Source organism: Fringilla coelebs, assembly GCF_963513975.1.
Source record: "Fringilla coelebs genome assembly, chromosome: 28".
Taxonomy (NCBI): domain Eukaryota; kingdom Metazoa; phylum Chordata; class Aves; order Passeriformes; family Fringillidae; genus Fringilla; species Fringilla coelebs.
The window spans coordinates 6,802,851-6,827,902 of record NC_140054.1 but is presented as its reverse complement, the minus strand read 5'-3'; the positions used below and the strand labels follow the sequence as shown (position 1 = coordinate 6,827,902).

Below are 25,052 nucleotides of genomic sequence, written 5' to 3'. Positions count from 1 at the left end.
GCGCGCAATCCGATGTCTCTCTGTTGTCCCCTACCGGGGACGCTCCCTCGGGGGTCTCAGAGAGGCTGTGCCAGGCTCTGGGGACGGGCGCGGGCAGCCCCGCCGTGGCACGGGCTGGATGCGCACATCCCCCGTAAATCCCCGCAGGCAGAGCCTGGCAATCCATGCCAGCGTCTCCTGCTGCTGCTGGGGACCAGAGAGCCCCTGACGCCTGTTCCCGCTGCAGCAGCTCCGCGGGCAGGCTGTGGTCCCCGAGGTGGCCCGGAGGGTGACCCGGAGGGCGATCCAGCAGCGGCGGGGCTGGCTGGTACAATGAACCATTGCTGCGAGCGCGGGGAGGAAGGGGGGGCGAGGGGAGGGGAAGCTCTTGCTCGGCTGCCAGAGCCGCCGAAGAGACAGGGGAAGCTCACGGCCGGGCGCTCCCGCTCTCCCACGGCTGCCGCCCCCGCAGCCCCGGCTCTGGCCGGAGCGGGGCTGCCCGGTGGTCCCGTCGGGAGCCCCGTGCGAGCAGGGGGTCCATGCCGGCCGGAGCAGGAGTGCTGACGGCAGAAGGTACGTGTGCGCTGTGAGGTGTAGCGTGTGGGGGGCTCAGCCCTGTAACAGAGGGGGGGTCTTAATCCCCTTGCCGTGCGCTGCCCCCTCCGTGTGTGGGGTGGCTCTGGGTCCCGGGGGAGGCGGCCACTGAGCTGTGGGGACAGAGAGTCCCGCGACACTGGTGGGGTGTGCTGGGGGGCCTGCTCTCACTGTGCCCTCCCTGCTTCCCTGGGAATGCCCGAGGTGGGGAGGAGACCCCGTCCTCGCCATCCTGTGGGCAGCAGGTCCGCGGGGGCTGCGGTGTGTGTGAAGGTCTGGGGGCACCCACCAGCTCCAGCTCACCATCCCGGCACTAAGCGGTGGTGACACCACGTCGGGGAGCCTGCGGAGCGCATGGTGCCCTCACCGTGCGGGACCTGCCGGCTGGGGAGGGGACAGGACACCCTGGGGGACACACCCACACCTGTGCCCTCTGTCCCTGCCGGTGCCCGTGGGGTCCCAGCCCAGCCAGCGCTCCGGGAAGATGCTGCAGGCTGAGCTCTCCGCGGCTGAGGCTGGGGGAGCTGCAGGGGCTCAGGCCCTGGCCGGAGCGGATGCTCCCCCCGATCCCTGCAGTTCTGCTTCGTCCCTGATCCTTGGTGTGTCCCAAGGAGGGACAGGAACTCGCTGCTTCCTGCCCTGCACAATTCCCTCCCCACCCCGCTCCTCCCGGGACATTGTATTTGGAGCCCTGGCCGGCTCCCTCCCTCCGCCCCTGCAGCCCCTTGGATCCGGGAATTGCTCTTCTTCCAGCGGAAATCCTGCTTTCCCAACCAGCGATGGGGCTGGAAGGCTGGGGAAGGGGGGCTCCCTCTCCACTGCCAGGGAAGGGGGCAGGGGACCCCTCTGTCATGGGTCCTGTGGCTGACAGGTGGGCTTGCAGAGATCACTTTTGGGGGTTGGCAAGTCCTTCAGTTTTCATCCCAGGGAAGAGCCCTGCTTGTGGGCATGCAGGGGATGGGGTGCCATCCCCCCATGCACCCCTTGTCCTGCTCCCACTGGGAGCCACAGGGGACTCACCAGGCACTGGGTAAACTGGGGGCATTGGAGCTGGAGCAGGGCTCCATCTCCAGGTATCATCAGAGTGGCCTTGAGGCTGGGGGCAGTGGGGAAGGGGAAGGGACACGCCACCACCTGCCACAGAGCTGTAACAAGAAGCAGATGGGGCAGGCAGATGTGGCCTCCTATCCCTTACCCAGGTCTGTGGGGTCCTGGCCATGGGATGGTGACACAGCTCCAGGTCCTGTGTCCTAATGAGCCACCTTCCCCTTCTGTGCTGCAGCTGCCTTATGCCCGAGTTTTCCTGCTGGGCCCAGGGAGCTCCAGAGCCACAGGGGGACAGAGGAACCTGGGTGGCAGCAGGCTGGGCTGTGCAGCCCTCTCGGTTCCTCTTCCCAGGGAGCAGGAGCCAGGTCTGCATGGAGCGATGCAGGATGACAGTGTGGGACAAGGCGTGGAGGGATCCAGGATACCCGGGGGGCTGCAGCCCTGCTGTCATCCCTGCCTGACCCTCCCAGCTGTCATCATCCCCAGGGCACGAAGTCCTGCCAGTCCTGTGGCCCCTTGATGGCCACAGCCCCATCCTCTTCCTCCCCCCCAGCCCACACCGTGCTCCTGCTGCTTCCTCTTCCCACTGCCTAGCTGCTGTGTGAGTTCCTCTGGCAGCCACCTCCTGCCCAGGGCATCGTGGCCCCCTCAGCTTGGCAGATGCCACCCTGGCTTGTCCCCACAGCACGGGGTGTGACATTCCCAGTACCCCCCAAAGCTCCATGTGGCTGCATCCCCCCAGAGCCTGACTTCTCCACTGCTGTTCTCCCATGAGGGGAGCGGATGCAGGGCATGGAGGTGACCCCACGGGTACCTCAGCACTGTAGGTGACACGTGGGGGGACAATGGGGTGTGCAAGGGATATTGTGCCCTGTCTAGCAGCTGGGGATGGGGCTGAGCTGCCCTGTGTCCCAGGGGCCTGGGGAACAGATGGATGGGCAGTCAGGGATGTGGCTGCTCCGTGCCCAGCCCTGCCCGGCGGGACAGGGGTGAGGAATTGGCCGGGGCTCAGCGCGGGCGGGACCTGGCAGCTCGGCCGGGACCAGCGCCGGGGGAGCCAGCGCGGGAAGGGCTCAGCTGCCATCTGCTCTGTGGCTCCAAGCAGCTCCTTTTTGGGAGAGCTGGAGCCAGACAGCACCACGCAGCCATCGGACACGGCACCAGCTGTGTCCCCTTCCCGTGGGCAGCGTGAGGGGATGGAGTCACCCTGGGGTGAGCTCAGGGGGCTCTTGGGTGCGCAGGGAAGGGGAAGCCTGGGGGCAGTGCTGCTGCACATCACCTTGACCCTTGATGCTGTGGCACAGGGGGGTTCCACTTGCCTGGAAGATGCTCCTTGCCATCTCCGTCCCTGCTGGCACCTGTGGCAGCTCCAGTGCTTGGTCAGTGCTGAAATTCAGCAAAATGGGAAGTTTCTGAAAGTGGTGGGAGGGTGATTCCCACCCAGGGGGGACAGGGTTTGTGAGAGCCAGCGTTGTTCATCAGTTTAAATAGCCACTAATTATCAGGAATAAAACCCTCAACCAGCCGAGTTTCCTCAGATTTGGCAACGCTGCCCTGTTGGCAATGGCTGCGGCCTTGCCACACCACCAGTATGAAAAGCAGAGATGGAAGGGGAGAGCTGGGCTCTTTCCACCCTTACTGAGAGAGAGGAAAGGGAATCAATAGCCATGATTGGGAAAATCTGCCTGAAACATCTCATCCACCCCAAACCTTTGTCTCCTCCTGCTCACTGGAGTGCAGAGGGCAGCAAACCTCCCTGCTCCTTCCCTCTGCTCTCAGCTGGAGGTTGCAGACTGGAGTGCTCTGCCCAGTGCAAACTGGGCAGACTGGTGTGGGTGGTTGTCCAGCAGCCAGGGCAACAACCAGGCTGGGGATGGACGTCTCCATATGGCCATAACAGGAGAGGTCTGATTTCCTCCTCCTCCTCCTCCTCCTCTGTGACACCTTCTCACCGCATGTGGCCGGAAGAGCCTGTCCTGACCACAGCGATGTGAGCAGGGACCTCGCTCCCCAAAACCCCCACTCCCCACCAAGCAGAGGGTGTTTGGGCTCTGGCTCTCCTTCAGCCTCGGGGACACACGCCCTGAACGGACATGAGCAGTGTGGTGAGGACACAGCGAGAGAAAAGCCCACTTGAGGATGTGGTTTCAGCCCACACCGGGGTGTTGCAGCCCTTGGAGGAATGCTGCAGCTTTGTGGGGGTGTTGCAGATCATGCAGATCACTTTAGCTCATGCAGGAGGGTTGCAGCCTGTGAAGGGATGTTGTAGCCCATGCAGGGGTGTCGTGGCTCATGCAGGGGTATCCCAGCCTATGCCCAGGTGCTTCAGTCTGTGCAGGGGTGTGGTAACTCAGGCAGGGCTGTTACAGCCAACGCAAGTGGCGTTGCAGCCCATGTCGTTGGTGTTGCAGCCCGTGTAGAAGTGTTGTAGCCCATAGCAGGGGTGTTGCATCCTGTTATGGGGCGTTTCAATCTATTCATGGGTATTTTAGCCCTTGGCAGAAGTGTTTCACCACGTGCAGGGGTGTAGCAGACCTGGAAGAGGTGCTTCAGTCCATGCAGAGGTGTTGCAGCCTGTGCAGGGGTATTTTATCCCATGGAGGGGTGTTACAGCCCATGGCGAGGGTGTTTGAACCCCTGCAAGGCTGTTGTCCCCCACCTGACGCCCTCCCTGGTGTCCACAGGCGACTCTTCTCCTCCCTGGAGTGACATGGAGCAGCTGGAGTGACCTGAGGAGCCGTCGCAGTGAGTGGGGCCGCCGTGGAGCACCCACGGGTGCCAGGGGGACGTGGGGTCCCCCGGGCAGCACAGCCCTCCTTCAGCAGTGCCACTGGCCGTGCCCATGGGACCCCAGTGTCCCCCTGCAGTCCGGTGTGCTGAGCTGGGGGGTGGCAGGGTGCCCCCAGGGCCTCTCCCCATGTGTGCACTGGTACCCGTGTGTGCCCCCTGCCAGGGGGGCGCGAGGCTCACGGACCCTCTGTCCCACAGGCGGTGCCCAGGATGGGCTGTGTGCCCTGCAAAGAGAGGGGGGCTGGCAAAGGGCAGGCAGGGGGCGAGGGGGGCTCCCTGCAGCCCCCTGCCTCCCAGTACGACCCCGACCCCACGCAGCCAGGGGCCATCTTCACCCGCATCCCCGACTTCAACAACTTCCAGGGGCCGGCCGTGCCCTCGGCCCCGTCCTTTGCGGAGCTGGGGGGCTTCGCCTCCAGCGTGCTGCAAACGCGGAGCGGGGCCGTCTCAGGTCAGCAGGGCGGCTCGGTGATGGGGAGAGGTGTCCTGCCACACCCCCGGGCCGCGACTCCGGCGTCACCGTGTCCCTTCCGTGTGCCACAGGCGGGGGGGTGACACTCTTCATCGCCCTGTACGACTATGAGGCCAGGACGGAGGATGACTTGACATTCCAGAAAGGGGAGAAATTCCACATCATCAACAACACGTGAGCCCCCCCGGACCTCCTGCCACCCCAGCACCCACACGCCACCCCGGGGAGGTGCCTCGGTGCCTTGGGTAGCCCCCGCAGGACCCAGGCTGGGGACCCAAGCTCTGTCTGCGCTCCATCACTCAGTACCAGGGCCAGTGTCATGAGTTGAGCGGTCCCAGCAGAGATGGGTGGGGGAGGGCGGGGTCCGGGGCGCTGCGTGCAGGGCGAGGAGGTACACGGTGGCGGGTCTGTCTGTTTGTCTGTCTGTCTGTCTGTCTGTCCCTCCTCCTCCATGGTCTCTGTTTCCCTGCCCAGGGAGGGGGACTGGTGGGAGGCCAGGTCACTGAGCTCAGGAGCCACGGGCTACATCCCCAGCAACTACGTGGCCCCTGTGGACTCCATCCAGGCAGAAGAGTGAGTAGTGGGAAAAAAGGGATGGAGACACACCCCAACCCCACCTGCCTCGGGCCCAGGTGTCCTTTGAGCCCCAGCAGTGCCACAGTGCTGGCATGGGGGTTCCGTGGTCCCCTCCTGGTGCCTTCCTGGCGTTGAGCCCCTCACCATGGCAGGTGGTACTTTGGGAAGATCGGGCGCAAGGACGCAGAGCGGCAGCTCCTGTGCCATGGCAACTCCAGGGGCACCTTCCTCATTCGGGAGAGCGAGACCACCAAAGGTACAGGGACAGGGCCGGGGACACCAGGGGTTGTGCCCCACATCCCTCCCTGACCCATGTCCCCACGTAGGTGCCTACTCCCTCTCCATCCGGGACTGGGATGAGGCCAAGGGAGACCATGTGAAGCACTATAAGATTCGGAAACTGGATAGTGGGGGGTACTACATCACCACCCGTGCCCAGTTCAGCACCGTCCAGCAGCTGGTCCAGCACTATATAGGTAGGGTGGGGTGAAGGGTGCAAGGGGGGGCAATAGGAGGGGTAGGGAAAGCTCAGAAGACCCTTTGGTAAGAGACTGGGCTGATGGGGTTGAACTGGGGAAGGAGGGGGCTGTTCTGTTGGTGGCTTTAGGGGGCTCCCTGAGAGTCTCCCCTTTTCCATGCCCAGGGGTGCAAGAGTTCCCGTTGTCTCTGGTGGGTGGGCATGTCCCTGGATGCAGCTGGGGGGACTGGGGGTGCAGCCCAGCTGAGGGGGTGCAGAGCTGTCCCTGGGGCAGGTGGAGGGGGTGCATTTCTGTGTTGGGGGTGACTGGGTGATACAGGAGCCTTGGTGGTGCCTGGGGTGGTGGAGGGGAGCAGAGGGCTGGGGGGGGTCTGTGCCCACATTGACTCCTGTCCCCCTGCTCCCGTGCTGCAGAGCGGGCGGCTGGGCTGTGCTGCCGCCTGGCTGTGCCGTGCCACAAGGGAACCCCCAAACTGGCCGACCTCTCAGTCAAAACCAAAGACGTGTGGGAGATCCCCCGCGAGTCCCTCCAGCTCCTCAAGAAGCTGGGAAATGGGCAGTTTGGGGAAGTCTGGATGGGTAGGGCCTGGTGGGCAAGCCAGGGCAAGAGGCAGGGGGGACATGGGGGTACCCCCAGGCCTGGTGCCCCACTGGGAGGAGTTCGTGCCTGCCAGGACAGGCTGAGCGACACCAATTTGCTGGCATGAAGAATTATCAATTATCCCATGTCCTGCTCTGGGTTCACAACGGGTCCCCCAGGATGACCCATGTGACCTCTGCATGGGCAAGCAGACCCCCACTGCAGATGGGACCGCAGCACCAGGCCAGGGGGTCCCACCTTCGCCATCCTCTTCCTCCGGCATCGCCTGCTTCCTCCGCTCATGCATGCTGCTTTCATCCCATCACATCCCCTGCCTCCTCTTCCCCGCCTGCCCCTGATCCCCCACAGAGTACAATGACGGGTTGTGCCATCTGCTCACCCACCCGTGCCCTGCTGTGAAGCCCCAGACCCTGGGATTAGCTAAGGACGCCTGGGAGATAGCTCGGGAATCCGTCACCCTGGACAGGAAACTTGGCATGGGATGTTTCGGAGACGTGTGGATGGGTAAGGCTGGCCCGGCCGGCCAGGGCTGGGGGAGCACAGCGGGCAGGAGAAGCTTCCTTCTGTCCTGGCAGGGAGCATCACAGGGTGCCAGGAGGTACCCGCTTGTGTGGGGGAGATTGAAACTTGGCACGGAATCCATGAAGGGTTTGGGAATGGGGTGAGGTTGGTACTGGGGTGAGGGCAACTCCATGTCCTGGGTGGGATGCAGTGGGACCACAATCCCTGCCCAGAGATCCCTTCCCTGCCCTGCCCTGATTCCTTATCCATCCATCCATCCATCCATCCATCCATCCATCCATCCATCCATCCATCCACACAAGCATGCAAGCATGCACGCACACACTTCTCCATCCACACAGCCCTCTGTCCTGGGCTGGCTGTCCCCTGGGCTTACGGTGACTCTGTGTCCCCAACGCAGGGACGTGGAATGGCACCACGAAGGTGGCGGTGAAGACGCTCAAGCCAGGGACCATGTCCCCTGAGGCCTTCCTGGAGGAGGCTCAGATCATGAAGCGGCTGCGGCACGACAAGCTGGTGCAGCTCTACGCCGTGGTGTCGGAGGAGCCCATCTACATCGTCACCGAGTTCATGAGCCAGGGTGAGCGGGGGCACTGCCCGGGCGCGGAGGGCTCACAGCGGGGGCACCCGTGCGTTTTGGGGGTCTTTGATGGCGGCTCCCTCTGCCCGCAGGCAGCTTGTTGGATTTCCTGAAGGATGGGGACGGTCGCTACCTGAAGCTGCCCCAGCTGGTGGACATGGCTGCCCAGGTACTGGGGGGCTGGTGCAGCGTGGGGGTGCCCCGGGGCGTGCTGGGGGTCTCCAGCGCTCTGTCCCCCTCAGATCGCGGCGGGCATGGCGTACATCGAGCGCATGAACTACATCCACCGGGATCTGCGCGCCGCCAACATCCTGGTGGGAGACAACCTCGTCTGCAAGATCGCTGACTTCGGCCTCGCGCGCCTCATCGAGGATGACGAGTACACGGCGCGGCAGGGTGGGAGCGCCCGCACTGCGTCCCCTGCCGCGTCCCTCAGCCTGGAGATGGCCATCCCCGGGGCTGGGTGACATGGGCTTGGATGCCCCAAGTTAGAGTGTGCCAGGGAATGGGTGTCCGGGGTGATAGACACCCCAATTTATGGGAATTTTAGGTGATGGATGCCTTGGATCCCCCCAGGGAATGGGTGTCCGGGGTGATAGACACCCCAATTTATGGGTATTTTAGGTGATGGATGCCTTGGATCCCCCCAGGGAATGGGTGTCCGGGGTGATAGACACCCCAATTTATGGGTATTTCAGGTGATGGATGCCTTGGATCCCCCCAGGGAATGGGTGTCCCCAAGGATGGGTGTCCCAGGGAATAGGGACCCCCAGGAGACAGGTGCCCCAGGGCATGGGTATTTTGGTTGATGGATGTCCCAAGTGATGGGTACCCCAGGGGCAGCGTACCCCCAGTGCCTTGGGTGTCCCATGTGTGAGCTGCCCAGGCAGAGGGTGTCACGGGTGGTGGGTGCCCCTTAGTGCAGGGTGCCCCCCGTTCAGGGTATCCCAGGTGCAGGAGACCCTCAGGATAGGGTGGTTCAGGTGATGGTGCCTCTGGTGTGGGCTGTCCCCAGAGGTGGGTGCACCAGGGGCAGGGTACTCTGAGTGCACATGCAGCCCCAGCCATGGCTCAGCTGTGTCCCATTGCAGGTGCCAAGTTCCCCATCAAGTGGACGGCTCCAGAGGCTGCACTTTTTGGGAGGTTCACCATCAAGTCAGATGTCTGGTCCTTTGGCATCCTCCTGACGGAGCTGGTAACCAAAGGCCGTGTGCCTTATCCAGGTACGGCCCACTGGGGCAGGTGCACCCCCGGGGAGGGCTGGGCAGGGCACAGACCGGGGCTGACCTCCTCAGCAAGGCTTGTCCTGTGCCTCAGTTCCCCCCCCAGAGGGACCAATGCTGAACTGGGCTCCTACCCAAAGCACAGGGCAGTGCCACTCTGTGCCTCAGTTTCCCCACTGGCTCGTGCCAGGAGCGCTGTCACTGAGCAGGAGGGTCCTTGTCCCGCAGGGATGAACAACCGGGAGGTGCTGGAGCAGGTGGAGCGGGGGTACCGCATGCAGTGCCCGGGGAGCTGCCCCCCTTCCCTGCACGAGGTGATGGTGCAGTGCTGGAAGAGGGAGCCTGAGGAGCGCCCCACCTTCGAGTACCTCCAGTCCTTCCTCGAGGACTATTTCACTGCCACCGAGCCCCAGTACCAGCCCGGGGACAACCAGTGACCCTCTACTGGCACTCCCAGGAGGTTCTGGGGTGGCTTTGGGGTGAATCTCTTTTTTTTCCTTTAGAGGTGGTTGCTTCCTTTGTCTGTGCCCCCAAAATTCCTTTTGGGGGTGCTCAGGGTGGACACAGGGCTTTGCACAAGGATGCTGGACTCAGAGAGGAGATAAAACTGTGCGCCCCAGCCTCCCCTTCCCCACTCCTTTTATTGCCTTCACACCCAGCTTTGAACCTGAGAATGGCTTTGGCTGCAGAGGGGACTGTGGGGGACCCCCGTGAACACCCCAGACACCCCCAGACCCAGAGAGCAGCAGAGGGCTTGGGGGGAGCTCCCCATGCCAGCCACAATCTCTTCTGGGGGCACAGGTGGGTGGAGTTCAGCCCCCCCGAGTCCTGGCACTCACCTGTGGGAGGTCATCTCAACCCTCCCTCCCTTGGTATCTCCTTTAATTTAAAAGATTTTATATGCCTCCTCCAAGCAGCCATCGACCCCACCAAGGGATCCCAGTACTTGGGGGACCCCCTTGTCCCCCGCCTTATTTCCTCTGCTTTAGAGTAGAGCCAAGTCCTGAAAGCCAAACACCCACCCTGCTTGCACTGGGGGGACAGGGAGTCCTGACAGGGGGGACACAAGGAGTGCTGGGGGGCCCAGGCAGGCTGGGGGCAGCTCTGCCCCAGGGGCTGTTCCCTCCTGCCCCGCGGGGGCAGGACGAGGGTACGGGACGGGGGCAGCCCCGCAGCACTCGAGGCTGCAGCTTGGCTCTGCCCTCTGCAGCAGGGATCAAGGGGGGACTGGGGGAGGGTGTGTCAGTGTGAATGTGGGGTGCCCCCCTGCCTGCTGCCCCTCCAGACACCCCCATTTGGAGTGGGGCCCCAGTCCTGTGCCCCGTGGCCAGGAACACCCCGCACCCCGAGGGCAGGGCTGTGGGTGGGCAGTGCCGTGGAGGGGGAGGGAAGGGCAGGACAGGGATTTGTTGTTTATTTTTTTTAATGAAGTCTGTAAATACTGAGAAATAAAACCTTTCTAACAAACTGGGGGCAGCCCGGGTCCTTCTGCCCCTGCCCTGCCCCAAGAGAGAGGAACTGCCCCAGATGGGCAAAAGCACTGGGGGTGCTTAGAGCTGGGGGGCAACACTGAGTTACAGGATTTGGGGTGGGAACACCCATCCTGGGGGGCAGGGGGGCTTCCAGGTTCAGCCAAGGCAGGACTGAGTGATGCCTCCTCACCCCCTCCAGCCCCAGGGCACAGGTTTGGGGGGCTCCTCCAAGGGGGTGAACAGAGATACCCCCCTGCCCCCAAGGCCATGTGGGGAGGGGATGCACCAACTTCCCTTGCAAATAAAAGCCTGAAAACGCTTGGCCGGGAAGAATTTGGGTTTGCAAAGCTGCCCCCATAAAGAGCACCCTGCAGCCCCCCAGCACCCCTCAAGAGGGGACTGTCCCTCCTGCCAGCTGTGACAGGGAAGGGTCCTGTGCTGGCAGGCTGGGGAGGAAGAGGTTAATTTTCCTCGTAGCTTGGCCTCCCCAGCAGGGCCCAGCTGTGCCGGTAATGAATTCCTCAGCACTGATGGGAAGGAGGGACTGGCCCCCACCCCAGTCAGGGGGGCTCAGGCTATGGGGAGAATGCTGGGCAAATCGGGAGGGGGGCAGGGGCCAATGCTGCTGGGTTTGGGGACATACCAGGGGCTGTGGGGATATGCTGAGGTGTTTGGGGACATACCAGAATGCTTGGGAACATGCCACCATCCCTGGGTACCACCAGGCATCTTCACAGCTCCTGCTTCACCCCACCTCCTACAAGGGCATTTGATCCGCATGGTGGTGGAGTGGAGCAGGGCTGGATGTGCCCCTGCTCCCCCATCCCAGGGAAAATCCCCGGGGAAGGGCCAGGCCCCCAGCCAGAAGGGTGGCAGGCTGCCCGGGCTGGGGGACAGAGCAGATTGCGTGGCAGGGACAGGAGAGGCAGTGGCTGGCACCAGGCAGCCCCAGGCACAGCCCTGGTGCCCGATGGTGGCCAAGGGCTCTGAGCTCCCCACCTGGGGCTGGGCCCTGAGGGACACAGCCAGGGCCACCCCCTGGCCACGGCCCCGGCACTGCCATCCCCTAGGATGTGGCACACACAGGCACTGGCACCAACCCAGCACCCCAAACCCCCTCTCCCGCTGGGTGGGCGCACACATCTCACCCACCCAATGTGTCCCTTGTCCCCACAAGCACCGGGGGGGGACGTGTGCTGTCCCCCTCCACCACCGGGGGGGACAAAAAGCCTTCAGACAAGGGGAGCACCCCAGTGCAATGCAGGCACAGCCCTGGGACAAGGCAGGGTTGGAGTCCCCAGTCTGTACCCCCTCGTGCTGGGCAGGGTCCATTTGATTCATCCCCAGTAAGGAAAGCCCCTATTTAATCCCAGGGCTGGCCTGGGGGGCCGTGAGGACCCCAACCCCATCCAGGGAGCAATGGACTAAGAGGTGCTTCTGGACGGGCCCTGGTGTGTGAGCTCCAGCTCTGCTAGCCCCAACTCCATCCCTGTTCCTGCCCGTTCCTGCCTGCTCTTGCTTTCAGAGGGGCTGATCCCACCGTTCTCTGTCCAGTTCCAACTTGAAAGGATGCTGCCCTTCCATGTCCCCAGCCAAGGCCCCTTGTCCCCAGCAGTGCCAGTGGCAGGAGGGGTCAGGACCCGTGTGGATTTGCTTTCCACCCACGGTGACCCCTGTGCCACCAAGGTCATGTCAGCAGAGTGTGTCCCCATTTTGCTGTCGTTGCTGTGAAAGCTCTTGGGGATGTGGGGCAGAGACTGCAGGTGCCTGTGGGAAGGGGCTGAAGGGGGGACCCCGTCCTGGTGCCCATCCTTCCATCCTCCCCATCCCCCAGCAGGAGGGGGGAGAGGCTTAAAGGATTTTGCTGCGGGGTGACCACGGGCTGGGCAGGGGAGAGGCATCGATTTTATGTTAATGCTGAGGGGTATTGATCAGGGTGGAGGGCGACTCTGGGTGGGCACAGCCCGGGGTCACCCTTCACAGAGCTCCTGCAGCTCCCAGCAGGGCCCACCCTGGGGCCAGCAGCGATGGGGAGGTGGACAAGGAGGTTAGGACCCCTCCAAAGGTCCTGCAGGCTTGGTTTTGCTTCAGAGCTGGCGTTGGGGGCTTGAGGAGAGGAGCAAAGTTCAGGGCTGGGGGCCGTGCTCTGCCCCCTTCCCCTCCCAGCTGGCTGGTCCCTGCAGCTGCGGCTGCAGAGGGGAGAGACGACAGCCCAGCCCACCCTGCCCTGCACACGAGGGTCCATCCAGAGCCACCAGGTCCCCCCGATGCTCAGGGACCCTCCCCCCCATGGTGCCGAGCCCCCTGCCCCGCTGCTGCCCGCACGCCGTGCCCAGCCCAGGTGGCTCTGCCAGCCCGGGCCAGCACGGGGGTCTGGAGCCAGCAGCCCCCCGGTGCCGGGGCACAGGTGTGGGGATGCTGCAGATGGCCGGCGCTGCAGAGCCTGGCACGGGCAGCGCCACCCTCCCCAGGGGCCCCTCACCCCCAGGTGCTGCTGGGGACCCTCGGCACCGGACAGGAGCCATCCCCACCCACAGCAGGGCGGGGGCTCGTCCCTGTGCCCCCTGGCCCCGGCTCCCCAGGGACTGGCAGAACCCGCAGAGCCCTGGGTCGTGGAGCAGAGCCACGTCTCCGCGGCAGCAGTGGCCAGACAACAGTGGAAAATGGCCAAAAATGTGGGTTTAGGCTTGACCAGGCTTGAGCCTGCCGGTCCAGGCCTGCAGGCACTGTCACCTCAGAGGGGAAACTGAGGCACAGATGGATTTATCTGCAGTCACCCAACAGCTCATCAGCAGTCACTGTGAGGGGACACCTTTTTCCACATAAAAACAACAGATAATTGGGAAGAGCTGTGCACTGACAACAGCAGCGTCTGTGACAGCAGTCTGTGGGGGAGCAGCAGGGTTTGGGGATGGAGGTTTTCTGGGCGTGGGAATGGTCGGGTGTCAGAGCCAACACAGGAGATGGGGAGGGGCACAGCGGGAGCCTTGCTCTGCTGCCCACGGGGCTGCTCGGAGGTGGTTTTATTGGGAGAAACTGGGAATGGTTTTGCTGCTACTCCAGGGCAGCCTGGTGCTGGAATTCGGGGATGGATTGGGCTTTTCTGCCGCAGTTACCTTTATGGAGACAAAACCTGGCTGGCCACAACTCTCCACAGACGTTGGAGGGGCAGGACCACTCCCCCCCCAACCCCATCAGGGTCTCTGGACTGTGCTCCCCCCAGGGTCAACTCCTGTATCCCAGCACCAAACACCTTCTTCTGTCTCCTCACCCTCTATGCCCGCGCTCTCGCCCAGGTCTCCCCCACAACACCCCACTGCCTCCTACCCCCTGCTCCCACCCCGGGGGAGCTTTCGGGGTGACACCCCCCAGCCCAGCCGGGCACAGCCTTCGGGGGCCAAACGCGGGCAGCTCGCCCCGGCCCCGGGCACGGGGGGGCTGCTCCGGGTGGGGAGGGGGTGGCTTGCGGGGACACGGACCGAGCCGGGGACAGCGGTGGCAAAGCAGCCACTAGATGGTAGCGTAAGTCCACGCCAACGCTGCTGACACAGCACTTGGCTGGGAGAGCGCGCCCGGGTGACCCGGGTGGCCCCGGGGACCCGCCTCCGCCACCCACCTCCCCGGCTAAACTGAAATCCTGGCTGGGCTGAGCACTCGCGGAGCTGTGACACCAGCGGCTCCCTCGCCCCTGTGCCCACTGCCATGGCTGGAGCCACCTGTGCCCACGGGGACAAGTGGGGCACCCCGCTCCCAAACCCACCTCTACCCCCAACTCAGACCACAAGCACGCCCCCCAAACCAGCACAGGGCACGGGCCTGACGTGGGAGGGATCAAAGCCAAGCCTGGGGACGAGCAGGATGACCCAGGAGGCACCCAGCTCAGTGTGGGGTGCTGGGCACCCACGGGAGTCTGGCAGGGCCAGGTGGGGGGGTCCCTCCCGCTGCAAAGCACCTCATTTAACTCCTCATCCTCCTCCAGCCCTGCCTGGGGCTCCATGCCAGGCTGATATATATATTTTATGATAACTATAGAGATGCACTTCAAACCTGACAAAGGACTTTGACAGTTTTAAGCATCTCTTTGATTAATACATGACCTTTTAATGCTTTGGATTAAATTAATAAATCTTTTACATTCTAACCCATTCTGCTTGCAATGTCATGGGTTTTGCACGACCTCTCTCTCTTCTCTGCCCTGTCCCTCTGTCCCTCTCCCCCCGTCCCTGCGCAGGTACAGTAATCCACAGCCTTGCAATATTCATGGGGCACAGAGCCCTGCAAAGCGAGAAGGGAGGGGATACTCCTCGGTGGTTTTTTTTTTGAACCATCCCTAAAAATAGCAAGAAAATTCAAAGCTGACATTCAGGGCGAGGGGACGAGGAAGCCTGCAAAGTTGCTCACTCAGCCACCAGCAATTGCAGCGATCCTGTCTGCGTGTGCAGATTCCTCTGCTGACCGGGCTGGAGCCCAGGCCTGCACTCTGCTCGGCTCCCAGGAGCGATGCAGCCCGCTCCCCATCCCTGCCCAGGCTGTGCAGAGCCCAGCCAGCCCCAACCCAGCCCTCCCATCCCCTGGCTGCGCTCAGGGGACAGAGCTGCACCTTTCCAGTTGCAATAGGTCCCAGCTGGAAGACAGCTCTCAAGCTCGCCAGTTCACCCCAGTTCAGCAGTGAAGCTGGGGTGAGCAGCGTGTGTCTGGAGCTCAGATCCCTTCCTCGCTGCCTGTTGATCCAAAAACACGCGTGAAAGCCCATCGTGCCCCACACAGGCGAGGCAAAGGGCTGCTGTAAAGCCAGGTGCTGTGTCTCTCCCTGCACCCATGTGTTATTCCATCGATGACTCACGTGTTATTAGCAGCCAAGCAATATTCCCAATTCCCTGGAGTTAACCCTTCACTCGTCACTCACAAAACCACGATGTCATAACAAACATCACTAGTATTATCTACTTTAATTATATTGTATCTACCCAGCTCCAGGAACATTAACAGCGACGGTGACTTGGTGCTGGGGAGATGCTGCATGGAGCTGTGGAAAGGGAGGTTATGAGGTGCTCGGGAGGTTGGGAGGCAGCTCCCTGCTCTGCCAGCACTGTCCCGAGGGGCCTTGGTCACCACCTTTCCTCCTGGCATTCCCTTTAGCACATGGCCAAGAGGGGACACAAAAAAATTGGAGGCGCAGGGTGTTAGCAAACAGCAGGGATATTGCCAAGTCTCAGAGAGAGCTTTTGATTTAAAAAAAAAAAAAAAAAAGAGTTACAAGTTGGGGGTGGGGGGGAGAGGGAGAAAGGAAAAAAGGACGTGGTTGGCTCCATGGGTACACTGGGCACACTGGGCTCCGAGGGCACACTGGGCACACTGGGCACACTGGGCGCACTGGGCACACTGGGCACACTGGGCTCTGAGGGCACACTGGGGACACTGGGCACACTGGGCACACTGGGCTCCATGGGCACACTGGGCTCCGAGGGCACACTGGGCACACTGGGCACACTGGGCTCTGAGGGCACACTGGGCGCACTGGGCGCACTGGGCACACTGGGCGCACTGGGCGCACTGGGTGCACTGGGCACACTGGGCACACTGGGCTCTGAGGGCACACTGGGGACACTGGGCACACTGGGCACACTGGGCTCCATGGGCACACTGGGGTCTGAGAGCACACTGGGCACACTGGGCACACTGGGCACACTGGGGACACTGGGCTCTGAGGGCACACTGGGGACACTGGGCACACTGGGCACACTGGGCTCCGTGGGGTCTCTGAGGGCTCAGGGGCGCTGACCTGGAGACAGCGATGAACCTGTGCACCCCAGATTGTGGGGAGGGGGGCTGCAGAGAGGGGTGTGTGTGCCCAAATCCTGCCTCCCTAAGGAGGGGGCGCGCAGTGCGGGTGCAACCCGGGAGAGGGCAGCAATGCCCCGCGCATCCCAGCGGGACCGCGGGGAGCGGGGGCAGCCCGGGGGGGTTACCCTGCCCCCGGGGTGTCCCCCCAAAATATCCCCTCTCCGTGAGGATCCCCCCCTCCCAGAGCGGCGCTCGGCGGCCGCGCGCCCATCTGCGCCCCTCCCTGCGCGCTTCGCAGCGACTGGGAGGAGAAAAAAGGGGGGGGGAAGGAAGGAGGGGAAAAAAAAGAGGGGGGGGAAAGGAAGGACTACAAGGCCCGGCATGCCCCGGCGGTGCTGCACGGCTCCCCGGGGTGCCGGATGCTGGCCGTGCCGCTGACAGCGGAGCGAAGCGGAGCCGCGGTCCCCGCCGCGCACGGAGAGAGGAGCGAGGGGCTGGGCGCGCCTGGCCGCCGGCTCTGCTCCCCCCCTTTTATCCCAGCCCCCACAAAGCCGGGAGCGGCAGAAGGCAAGAGAGAGGGAGGAGGTGGTGGAGGAGGAGGAGGAGGAGGAGGAGGAGGAGGAGGGAGGAGGAGGAGGAGGAAGGGGGGAGGCAGCGGCAAGCCAGGGCTCTGCTGCGCTGTGTCTTTCTTTGCTTTCCGCAGGCGGCGAGCGGCGGAGGCGCAGAGGGGAGGTCGGTTCCCCTCCGCCTCCCGCTCCGCTGCCTTTTGTGTGTGTGTGAGAGGCGAAGGGGGGGGGGGAGAAAAAAGAGGAGGAAAAAAAGGGGGAAAAAAAGGTGAAAAAAAGGGGGAGAAAAAAAAAAAGGAAAAAAAAGGGGAAAAAAACCAAGCTGAGCGGTAGAGGGGAGAGAAAATCCCGGAAAAAATAAAATAGAGGGGTGGAGGGGGGGAGAGGGACGGAGGAAAGAGCAGGCAGGGGACGGAGGAGGGGGCGGGCTGGCAGGAGCGGAGTTGCCTGGGGAGAATGTGAGCAGGAGGCGCTGGAAATGCTCTCGTTGAAGGTGGCGAGCGGTGCCGAGGGCTCCGGGACCCCCGCGGCCGGTCAGGACGCAGCCCCGGCGGGCGGCAGGAGCCTCCCCAAGCGGGCGGGCTCCGAGGGGCGCGGAGCGCAGGAGCCGGCGGGTGAGTACCGGGGACCCCCGCCTTTGTGTGGGGCTGGGAGGGGGGGGAGGACACACGGGACACCCCCTTTGGGCAGAGCGGGGGGGGAGGAGGCGGCGTGTCGCGTGCATGTGTCCCCCCCGCGCCGTCCCCTCCGCTGAAGTTGCGCGGCGAGTTGGTGCCAAATTGCCGGAGTTTAATGGCACTTGCGGTGGGGAGGGGCGTGCGGGTGCGGGGGGCCCGGGGCGAGCCCCCAGTGCGCGGGGGCTGCCATGGCCGCGAGTTCGGCCGCCTCCCCCTGGACACCCCCCGGCTCTGCCCCCCCGGGTGCGAGCGGTGAGTGACAGCTGTCAGAGCCGGCTCCGGCCGCTAGAAGGCAGAGCCTGTCAGCAGCGCGGGGGGCTAGGGGGGCTCCCCGGAGAACAGGGGGACCCCCCGGGGCACAGCCTTCCACCGCCTTCCCCCGGCAGGCCGGCTCGGGGGAGCGGGGGCTGCCCCGCGGGGGCACTCCCGGGAGGCTGCGGGGTGAGGGGCGTGCGGGAGGCTCCCCCCAGCCCCGTCGGTGAAGTTGCGTGGTCCGTGGCGCGGGGCTCGGCGAGCGGTTGTTACTCCCGTGCCTGTCATCCCCCCTCTGATTTGTTTTTATCGATCAGCTGATTTACCCCCCCCCACCCCCCCCGTGCGGCCCCTCGGTGCTTGCGACAGGGACCACGGGGGACCGCGATGGCTTTGGCGGGGGCCGGAGTCACCCCACAGGGTCACGCTGACGCCAGACCCTCTGTGCTTGTTGTCCCCAGGGCCGACGCAGGTGGAGACACCTGAGTCCCCGCTTGTTTATGTGCTGGGGGGACGACGTGGCTGTGCCCACGACCAGGTGGCCTCCTGCATCCAGCCCGCCTGGCCGTGGCTGCCAGGAGAGCCCCCCAAAAGCAGCGGGGTGAGCTCATTGTGTGCCACAGCGCGCGGTGGAGTCACTCCAGATTTATCCTGGCGTGACGGAGAGCAGAAGCGAACCCCCGGGGCGCCGGGCACACATCCTGCCCCGCTCTCCTTCCCACCCTGCTGCCGGCGTGGTCTGAGTCGGGGGCGCGTGGTCCAAATTGGGGCCCCGTGGTCTGAATCGAGGCCCCCCTCCCAAGCCTCTCCCCCTTTCCTCGCCCCCCCAGGTGTCCCCTTACACTGGCTTCTCCTGCTGGGCTGTGGAATTTGCAGGGGAGGGTGGTGGTGGTGGTGGTGGGGAGCGGGGGGTGGAAGAGGAGGGCGGAGGGGGGGGCTGGAGAAGGGATGGCGCGGCGCCAAATTCCGCTCTGCCATGTCTCTGTAACCTGAATAGGCCAACTCCATCCCCGGTGCGAGTCCCCCGGGGCTCTGCCGCGCTCCGATGCAGTCAGGCGGGAGGTGGCTTTCGCTCGGCTCTTGGCGTGTCCCCCCTGTAGCCCGGCAGCCCCAGCCCGGTTCCCTCCCGGACACCGGCCGGAGCCGCCGCCGGGAGGCGGCCGGGCAGGAGGTGGAGGTGGTTTGGGGGAGAGGGGTTGGCACCGTGGCGGCCACGGGGTAGCCAAGGACATCCCGGGAGCGGGGCGGCCGGCAGGGGAGAAGCCATGGAAGCCCATGGAAGGTTACGGGAAGCCTGGGGGGGCTGGCGCTGCCCTGGCCTCCTTAGAGGAGGCAGCAGAGACCCGGGGCAGGCTATTTCTGCTGAGATCCCGAGGAAAGCTCTGGGAGAATTGTGGGCTTCTATAAATAGTGTGTGTCAGCCGAGTGGAAACAGGGCCTTGAAATGCTCCTGCTATTCTCCCGAGTGCTTGGAACCAGCTCTTGGTAAACAGGGCAGCGGTGGGGAGGGCTGTTTCCTTCTTCCGGGCTCGGTAACAGGAGCGGGAGGGATGTGGGGGGGATTTTTGCCTGGTGATATGGCAGCGTTCCCCCCCTGGGGCCGGCCGGCTGGATGCTGGGCCGTGGCCGGGCTGCCCGGATGCGGGATGGCCCCTGAATGCGTCGCAGATGTGTGTCCTCCCCCACTGCCATCCCCTCCCCGCCCCACTGCCCGCCAAACTTCGGGGCTGGGATGTGCCGTGCGCTCCGGCCGCGGTCCTTGGGGAGCTGGTGATGCTGGGGGAGCTTTTTGGGATGTGAGGGCTCAGCTGGCCGGGAGATGCTCAGCACACCCCCTCCTCTGCTGGCATAGGGGTGCACAGGGTCACAGCCTGGTTCCCTCTCTCCCATCCGTGTCCATCCACCCATCTGTCCCGGCTGGAGTTGTTCCCGCTCTGCCTCAGGGCACATGCTGAGCCATGCCTTGGCCCTGTGCTGGAGGGCAAGGATTTGATCCCATGGGACCTTCCCAGGCATGTCTGGACACCCAGGGTGCTGGGGACCTTGTTCCTCAGGGGGCTCTGCATGCAGTGGGGACATGGTGACATGTTCCCAGGGTGTTTGCTTGGCTCTGGGGCACATCCTGGCAGCCCCAGTGCTGTGGTGAGCGTTCAGCTTCCCACGAGGACCTGGCATCGTGCTCATTTGTCACCACCCCTCGCACCCACACCCCAATATTCACCTTGTGCTGCAGACACTGGCTCGAAAGCCGCCTTGTTATTATTTTCCTTAAAAATAACACAAAAGGGAAATAACTGGGCTGTGCTTAGCTCCCCACTGGGAGTTTTTAGGGTGATGTACAGTGGGCTGAACGGTGGGAGGGATCCAGCGCACTTCTGGTGGGATTTGGTGTTGGATGGGGAGTTCACCAGGGTGTCACAGGGCTGGGGGGCCCACCCCATCCCCGTGTGCTGCCTGCCCGGGTGCTCAGTGCTGGCACAGCAGAGCGTGTTCATGGCGTGGGTGGGAAGGGGCGAGCGCCAGTCCGGTGGGGTTTTTTTCCCTTCTCCATCTTTCTTTTTTTTTTTCCTCCTTTTTTCTTTCTTTTTTTTTCCCTCCCTCTCTGTGGGTTGAGCGTTGGGGCGACAGACAGGGAAAGTCTGAGCAATGGTCTCCGTGCTGGTGCTGTCTTCAATCACCGCGTCCCAGAATCCCTCGCTCTGGGCCTTCTAGGCACAAGGGCTTACAGCGAAAATCGGCAGCTGCAGCTGCGAGTGAAAGCACAAGAGCCCGGCTGGGTCTTTGGCATCGGCAGGAGAGCAAAAAAAAGCTGGGGGAGGCGAGGAGGGAAGGGAAAAGGCGGGGGGAAATGTGCCCTGTGGTTTTTTTCCAGGCTTGCCACCGAGGGTTGTGTTTCAGAGCATCGGTTCCCGGGCGCGGGAAGAGGCGGGAGGATGGGGGTGCGGAGCGATGCCTCCGGGGAGCTCATTAAAATCTGTCGGCTCCCCCCTTTCGCCGGCCGAGAGAGGCTGGATGTGGAGCGAAGGAGGGAGGGACGTGCTGGGAAGGAACATGCCGGCAAACCGGCTGCCCGGTGGGGACAGTTGCCGGCCCGGGCAGGAACGCTGCCCCGGGGGCTCACCTGTCGGAGCACGTCGGCCGCGGCGTGCCAGCGAGGCCGTGACAGGGCTGGCGTGTGCCGGGGACTCCCTCGGTGCTGCGAGAGCCCCCGGCCGTGGGCCGGGCTCGGGGGGTGATGGGCTGTCCCGGTGCCGGCGTGGTGCTGTGCCGGGGATGGTGCTTGGGGCGATGCCGGGGGTCGGTGCGGTGCAGCAGGAAGGGGAGTGCGAGTGGGAGCTGTCAGCACGTGCATGGGCAGCGTCGGGAGCGCTGGCTGTGCAGGCAGGGTTTGGTGTGCAGGTCGGGTGTGTGGACAGGGTTTGGTGCACAGGCAAACGCTGTGCAGGAAGGGTTTGGTGTGCAGGTGGAGCTTGGTGTGCTGGCAGGGTTTGCTGTGCAGGTAATTTGGTGTACAAAGCAGGGGGTGCAGGCAGGGATTGGTGTGCATGGGCAGAGTTTAGTCTGCAGGCAGGGTTTGGTATAGAGGCAGGTATTGATGTGCACAGGGAGGGTTTGGTGTGCAGGCAAAGATTGATGTACAGGGATGAAGCTGGCTTGGAGATCCTGGGTGCTAAAGTGGGGCTGAGCAGGTGTTTGCAGGGGACACACCACCCTGGCAAAAATATCTCCTTCTCCCCAGTGAAAGGGACTGACAGTGTTGGGTATCCCCCTTCCCATTCCAAATCCCATGACATGCCAGAGGGAGAGCATTGGTGCAGCCTGCACAGAGGAGAGGCAGAATGTGGTATTGATCCTCTCAGAGGGAGAGGGAAGCAGTTCTGGCATCCTCCAACTCCAATCCTCTGCCCTTCCCACTGCTAAACCAGCTCCAGGCAGAGGGAGCACCATGCCGTGCCATGCCATGCCATGCCATGCCATGCCATGCCATGCCATGCCATGCCATGCCATGCCATGCCATGCCATGCCATGCCATGCCATGCCATGCCATGCCATGCCATCCCATCCCATCCCATCCCATCCCATCCCATCCCATCCCATCCCATCCCATGCCATCCCTCAGCTGCCGCTGCCGCCTCCAAGGCCTCAAGCCCCACGCACACTCTCCTTTCTTCTCTCTTCCCTCTTTCCTCTTCCCTCTTCGCCTCCTGCTGACTTCAGCGCATCGGCTTGGGCTCAGCGCCTGAACATTCCTTGCAAAACCTGGGCCTAAAATATCTGGAGGAGGATGGAGCGCCTTGGGCGAGGGAGATGAGCTCCTCAGCTGCAGGAAAGAGGGAGGCTGCTGGGCTGGAGGCAGCAGGGACGCTCTGCTCCCTGCCAGCTGCCAGCCCCGCTGGCCCCCCGGGAAAACGCCAGGAATAAATCTTGCCTGGTGAAGTCGGCGGTTTGGTTTGGTTTGGTTTGGTTTGGTTTGGTTTGGTTTGGTTTGGTTTGGTTTGGTTTGGTTTGGTTTGGATGTGCCCAGCAGAAGCAGGGGCATGAGCACCCTGTGGAGCACCAGATGAGTGGCACAGGGAGTGAGGATGGCATTGGGAGAGGGGTGACAGAAGGGCAGGGTGACATGGAGTGTGGCGACAACAAAACAGGGGGACAGGGAGAGTAGGGTTACAGGGGAACAGGGTAGCAGGGTGACAGTGGATCAGGGTGGAACAGAATGGGATGAAGGGGGAGCAGGAGAACAGGGTGCCATGGGAGAGGGGTGGCAGAGCAGGGTGGCAGGGAACTAGGATGGCAGTGGAGCAGGGTGATAGAGGAGCAGGGTGACAGAGGAGCAAGGCGGCAGTGAAACGGGATGGAAGGGTGACAAGAGAGCAGGGTGGCAGGAGAGTGAGCTGGGTTGGGGTGGCTGAGGAGGGACAATAACTGCTGGGAGGGAGGTGCTACGCGGGAGCTGTGTGAGAACCAGTTTGCGAGGTCCAGATTGGCAGCAGATCCTGAACCAGGAGGAGCTGAGCATCCATACGGCCCCTGCCGAGATCAGACGCGACGACAGCGACTCGGTTTGGGGGAAGAAATTGGAGGCGGGGGAAGCTTTTTTGCTGAAATGAAATTTGAACCCCAAAGTGGGAGGGAAGTGGAGGTGGGGGGCACGGCTCTCTCCACATGGTTATTACTGCTGTTTTCCACCCAGCTGAAAGGAGAATGTAGCTTAATATGGACCCGCGGGGAGGAGAAGCACTCGGGAACGGGAATTTGGCAGGAGGGAGCTGGGAAACAGCGAGAGGAACGTAGAGGTGAGAGTGGCCAGGGCTTTGCCCAGGGAGGAGAGGACGGAGCCGGGCTGGAACAAGGCGCTATTGTTCTTGGCGAGCAGGGGGCCAGCCGCGGCCCCCCCAGACCCGCAGAGCTGGCGCGGATGTGGGGAAGGTTTTTGGGACCGGTTTTTCCCGGCGGATTGCTGGCTGGGAGTAAGAAGAGCTCACTGTGCTGGGGTGCACCAAAGGGAGCTCACCAAACACCCAGAGAGGCAAAGGGAGACTCTGGCGTTTGATGGGGAGGTGATGGCAGGTGAGAGGGCAGGGGTGAGTAGGGGGAATTTTGGATCAGTGAGCAGGAGTGGGGGTGGTGGGGCAGGGGCTTGGTGGCCAGAGGACGATGTGGGAATGGGACAAAACCCAGCGTCCCTCATTCTGCCAGCACAGCAGAATGTGCTGCCTCCTTGATGCGTGTGTGGGGTGGGGGAGGTCAAAACGGAGGGTCTGGGGACCTTGCTGGCCTGGGGACCTCTGTCACCCCATGATTCATGTCCTGCCATGATCCCCTCTTGGCTGCTGGCGCCTATGCAGTGGTCCCCATGAAGCCCTGCTATCCCACACGTCACCTTGGTCCCTTGCCCCAGCACCTGACATTGCCGCCCTCAGCACTTCACCGCTGCTGTAGATATCACGTGCCACGTTGCCAGAGCCACCAGCTGTCCCCCAGGCCATGACAGTGCTTGGGGACACCCCAGGGTGCCAGTGAGAAGGAATGTGGGGAGCCAGTGAGGCTCATGGGGCTGGAGGAAGAGGAGGAGGAGGAGGAGAATGGAGGGATGTGCAGTCCCTTGGGCTCTGGGAGCTGTGGCCAGGGAGGGGGCAACAAGACAGGGGCCAGGCTCAGGGCAAAGCTGAACTTAGTCCAGCCTTTCCTGGGCTCCCGTGCCTTGGCCCTCCCAGCACAGCTGGAAAAGAAAGACCCCCCTGCAGCACATCCCTGGCATTTGCTCCCCATCCCCCCAGTTTCCACCTCTCTGATGCTTCCAATGCAGCGATGCCCTAAAGGCAGCAGAAGCACCTTTGCAAGAGCACACTAAATATTTGAACACGCTTGGGTGGCTCCGGCGCCACTGCTGCTCTCACCCTTCCCCATCCTCTTCCCTGGCCTCTCTGGACTCCCCAAATTTAGTGGGTACCCCTCCTTTCCTTTAGTGGGTGCTCCTCCTTTCCTTCCAGAGAGGGGTGTGATATTTGCTCAGCAGCTCTTGCCCAGAATTATTTGCTCCAGCCGAGGCAGTGCTTGGCATCACCATGTCACCCCGGGTGTGTGTCATCGCGTGTCCCCCCCTCCCCAGCCCACCCGCTGCCAGCCCTGGCTGCACGTGGTGGGACCACGGCATCCGCGCGACGCCCGCCTCCCCATCCTTCATCCCTCCTCTTCCTCCCAGCCTCAGCACCCTGCAGCCGGGCTGGGCGCCCAGCGGGGCGGGAAGGCGGGGAGCAGTGTTCCCCTCCCCTCCCCGGCATTCCTTGGGAGTGAAACACAAGAGCTGGCAGGGCACTCCTGCTTTCTCTGGCCTCCACTCCTCCGGTGCCTGAACAAAGCCCTCCTGCCTCTCCCAGGAACCTGGGGTTTGAAACAGGAGAGAAGGCTGGTGCTGCGTGGCAATGCCCTCCTCAGGCAGATTTTGGGTTCTGTGGTGGGTGGGGGACAGAGGTGGGCACAGTCCCCATGGGGGGCAGCTCTGGACAGGGTACCCCAGGGTACCCACAAGCGCTATGCCTGCCTCAAGAACTGTTGGCATCCTCCCCAACCTGGGTTTTGCATCCCCACCATCTCGCTGCCATCATATTGCCATGGAAACTGAGCCCTGAAGAGTACCAGTTCAATTCCAGTTTGCTCCCAGTTTGATCGTAGTTTGGCCCCGGCTCTCTCATGACAACATGGGTTGGTGTATCCCTCATCCCATGATCCAGGAGGATGCATCCCACAGGGAATGTGCACTCCGTCCCCCTTCCCAATGTCCAACACCCCCCTCCTCACCACACAAAGCCCCCCCCACCCTCCCCACCACCCCCGGTGAAACAGGCCCCTGTTGGAGCGCAGTCCCCGACAGTGAAGGTTATTTTAATGGATGCATTACTTTAAACGAACCCTCCGCCATCTGTTCCACCCCCTAATTA

The 25,052-nt window shown here is 63.1% G+C and overlaps 2 protein-coding genes across 6 annotated transcripts in view; both read left to right on the top strand.

Annotated features, from left to right (window-relative positions):
- The first annotated feature begins 385 nt into the window (after positions 1-385).
- Positions 386-10,260, top strand: FGR (FGR proto-oncogene, Src family tyrosine kinase). 4 transcript variants are annotated; one of them, XM_084222503.1, is made up of 13 exons: positions 386-552; positions 4,305-4,365; positions 4,609-4,861; positions 4,954-5,056; positions 5,357-5,455; positions 5,611-5,714; positions 5,785-5,934; positions 6,351-6,515; positions 7,460-7,639; positions 7,732-7,808; positions 7,882-8,035; positions 8,731-8,862; positions 9,091-10,260. In XM_084222503.1, exons 3-13 carry the CDS (start codon positions 4,621-4,623, stop codon positions 9,297-9,299), a joined length of 1,614 nt encoding a protein of 537 aa, XP_084078629.1. In that variant the 5' UTR covers positions 386-552; positions 4,305-4,365; positions 4,609-4,620; the 3' UTR covers positions 9,300-10,260. The 4 variants fall into 4 exon arrangements, with proteins under 4 accessions (XP_084078629.1, XP_084078630.1, XP_084078628.1 ...); XM_084222504.1 differs by lacking the exon at positions 6,351-6,515 and adding an exon at positions 6,886-7,041 and having other exon boundaries at positions 4,305-4,861; XM_084222502.1 differs by having other exon boundaries at positions 4,305-4,861.
- A 6,902-nt stretch (positions 10,261-17,162) lies between these two features.
- The window catches only part of AHDC1 (AT-hook DNA binding motif containing 1), a gene marked incomplete at its 5' end in the record, with an annotated part of 47,912 nt that continues 40,022 nt past the window's right edge, over positions 17,163-25,052 (top strand). For both annotated transcript variants that reach the window (XM_084222836.1, XM_084222835.1), the window contains one exon: positions 17,163-17,298. In XM_084222836.1, coding sequence (XP_084078962.1) covers positions 17,163-17,298 — 136 coding nt within the window. The remainder of the gene's footprint in view (positions 17,299-25,052) is intronic.